Consider the following 2,496-nt stretch of genomic DNA (forward strand, 5'->3'; position numbering starts at 1 on the left):
GAGTATCTATGGAAACAGACTTGCTAAGCCAGTGAAGAGAGTGTTAAACTAGGTGTGTCGGGAAAGGTTTGCAACCTGTAGAGAACTGAAGATGGGAGGCCAGGAGGAAACATCTGGGGGATGATACAATGGAGGCTCACCTGAAGGCAGCACAACTGGGGCAGAGTAACATGGGTGATGTTGGGGTGGGGCCTGCTACCGACTGCCTGGCTGAAGAGAGGGTGTTGAGGAACCTTTTTTAGACAGCTGGAAGAAGGATCACAATTGCAGGTCCTCGTACTCATGGAGGATCTCAACCACCTGCCTATCTGCTGGGCACAAGCAATCCAGGTTTCTGGAGCATGCTGAAGAAATTCTTGATGCGGTGATCAATAAGCCAGCAAAGGGGAGGTGCCCTGATGGATTTGTTACTCACAAGCAAGAAAGAATTGCTTGAAGATGTGAAGGTCAAGGGCAGCCTTGGCTGCAGTGAACATGAGACACTGGTTTAAAATCTGGAGAGGAGTCAACGAGACAAACAGAATCGCCAGTGTGGACTTCAGGAGAGCAGGTTTCTGTTTATTAGGGACCTCTTAGCAGGATGTCCTGGGAAACTCGCATAGAGGCAAAGAGGCCCAGGAGAGCTGGTTGATCTTCCAGGACAGCCTCCTCAGAGCACAAGACTCAGGAGGCGGCGGACAGAGGGAGGCTGACAGAGCTGACTTGTCTTGAAAGCAGAGACAGGCCAAAAGGCACAAGCGGGGATGTGCGAAGTTCAGGCTAAATGAAGAAAATAATTTTTACCATGAGGGTGAGGAAACGCTGAAAAAAGAGCCCAGAAACGCTGTGGATCTACATCCCTGGAGATACTCAAACCTTGGCTGAATGTGGCCCTGAGCAGCCTGCCTGACGTTAGACCTACTTTTGAGCAGGAGGTTGGGCTTCATGACTTCCACAAGTCCCTTCCAATGTATGTGGTTCTGTTATTCTTCGCAAATTTATGGGCCAGCAGCCAGAGCAAGTGTGGAGAATCTCAAATAAACTCACATAATCATTCTCCAGAATCAAATGGACCAGCTTCCCCACAGCCAGGATTCCGTCCAGATTTACAAAAAGTAACCAAATTAGTTTCTCTGCCCTTTCTGGGGAAGGGGTAGACCCAAGGAAACAGACCATGTCAACACCTGAGCTGAAACTTCCATCCCTCAATTTCAATCCACATTTCACAGTCCTCTGGAGCCTCGGCCATGCACACCAACGTCTGTATCAGGCCTCTAACTGGAGCTGCTTCCCCAAATACAGAGAGAGGCAGGGGCTGCTGTAGGTCTCACTCACCTCTTTGGCACTTGTGAAGGCCACTCCAGAAAAGGCGTATCTGTCAACCACAAGTGTGATCCCTTGATGTAGTTTCTCTTTCATCAACGGTCTGAAAACCACGTGGAAGAAAAAAAAAATAGTTACACTTCTTTATAGCACAATCAGCAAAGCTTTTCTTTTTAAATGAAAACATTTTGCAATATAGATTTCCAGATAAAAACAACAGCTGACACCGATTTCCCTAGCTCCACATGCGAAGACTCAGGGGCCAAAAGCAAGGACAGCCACTTACAGCTGAATGCAGCCTTAAGCTAGAGGGGAAGTTTGGACACAATTCCTTAACCACTCTGTCGCTCACATGGACTTCCTTGCAAAGCAACATCTCTTCATTCAGGAAAGAAAGTAAATTCACAGTCTAGGCTGGCACAGTCTCAGCTCCCCAGTTCTTGAATCCAGTACGGCACAGGGATTGGAAATATCATACCTAATGATTTCAAAAAACCAAACTGTGGGATTTGATCTAAGATTAAATCCAAAGCTGTAGGAGTCCTTGAGACATTGCTTCCAGCCATGTTTCCCTTGCTAAACAGGATCATACTCTCGTACCTACTGTACCCACTGCAAGCTAAAACCCCAGGAGGATTCAGTTGCCATGCATTTTTCTTTTACAACTTAACAAACATTATCTTTACACGTGTTCCCAGCGGTTAGCAGAGAAGAGCAGGTGAACAGTGTGGTCCTCCAGGTTCTTCTCCTTCATCAGGTAGGAGCTGATCAGCTGCCCGATCTCCGTTGTTCTATCTGTAGGAAAGAGGGGAAGAAGGAGCGAATGCTGCCCCACGCTGCTCTTGCTGAAGGGGTGTCCATCTGTCCTGGGGGGCATGTCAGTCTGGGTCGGCCTGTCAGTCCGTCTGTCACGGGTGGGAGGTTGGTCTGTCCAGGGGTGGGAGATCAGTCTGTCCAGGGGTGGGGGTCTATCTGCCTGTCACGGGTGGGAGGAGGTCGGTCCACCCGGCATTGGAGGTCGATCTGTCACTGGTGGGAGGAGATCGGTCTGTCCAGTGCCGGGGTTTATCTGTCTGTCACAGGTGGGAGGAGGTCGGTCTGTCCGGGGCGGGGGTGTGTGTTTGTCACGGGCGGGAGGAGGTCGGTCCACCCAGGGAAGGGGATCCACCCGCCTGTCACGGCTTGGGGGGGGGG

At 50.0% G+C, this 2,496-nt stretch overlaps 1 protein-coding gene across 1 annotated transcript in view; it reads right to left on the reverse strand.

Annotated features, from left to right (window-relative positions):
- DTYMK (deoxythymidylate kinase (thymidylate kinase)) overlaps positions 1–2,179 on the reverse strand; it is a 9,170-nt gene extending 6,991 nt beyond the window's left edge. The window contains exons 1-2 of the mRNA XM_009322892.1: positions 1,989–2,179; positions 1,315–1,405 (exon numbers count right to left, since the gene is read on the reverse strand). Of these exons, the coding sequence (XP_009321167.1) occupies positions 1,315–1,405; positions 1,989–2,179 (282 nt within the window). The remainder of the gene's footprint in view (positions 1–1,314; positions 1,406–1,988) is intronic.
- Between the last annotated feature and the right edge of the window lie 317 nt (positions 2,180–2,496).

Source organism: Pygoscelis adeliae, unplaced genomic scaffold (assembly GCF_000699105.1).
Source record: "Pygoscelis adeliae isolate BGI_AS28 unplaced genomic scaffold, ASM69910v1 Scaffold554, whole genome shotgun sequence".
In the NCBI taxonomy this organism is placed as follows: Eukaryota; Metazoa; Chordata; class Aves; order Sphenisciformes; family Spheniscidae; genus Pygoscelis; species Pygoscelis adeliae.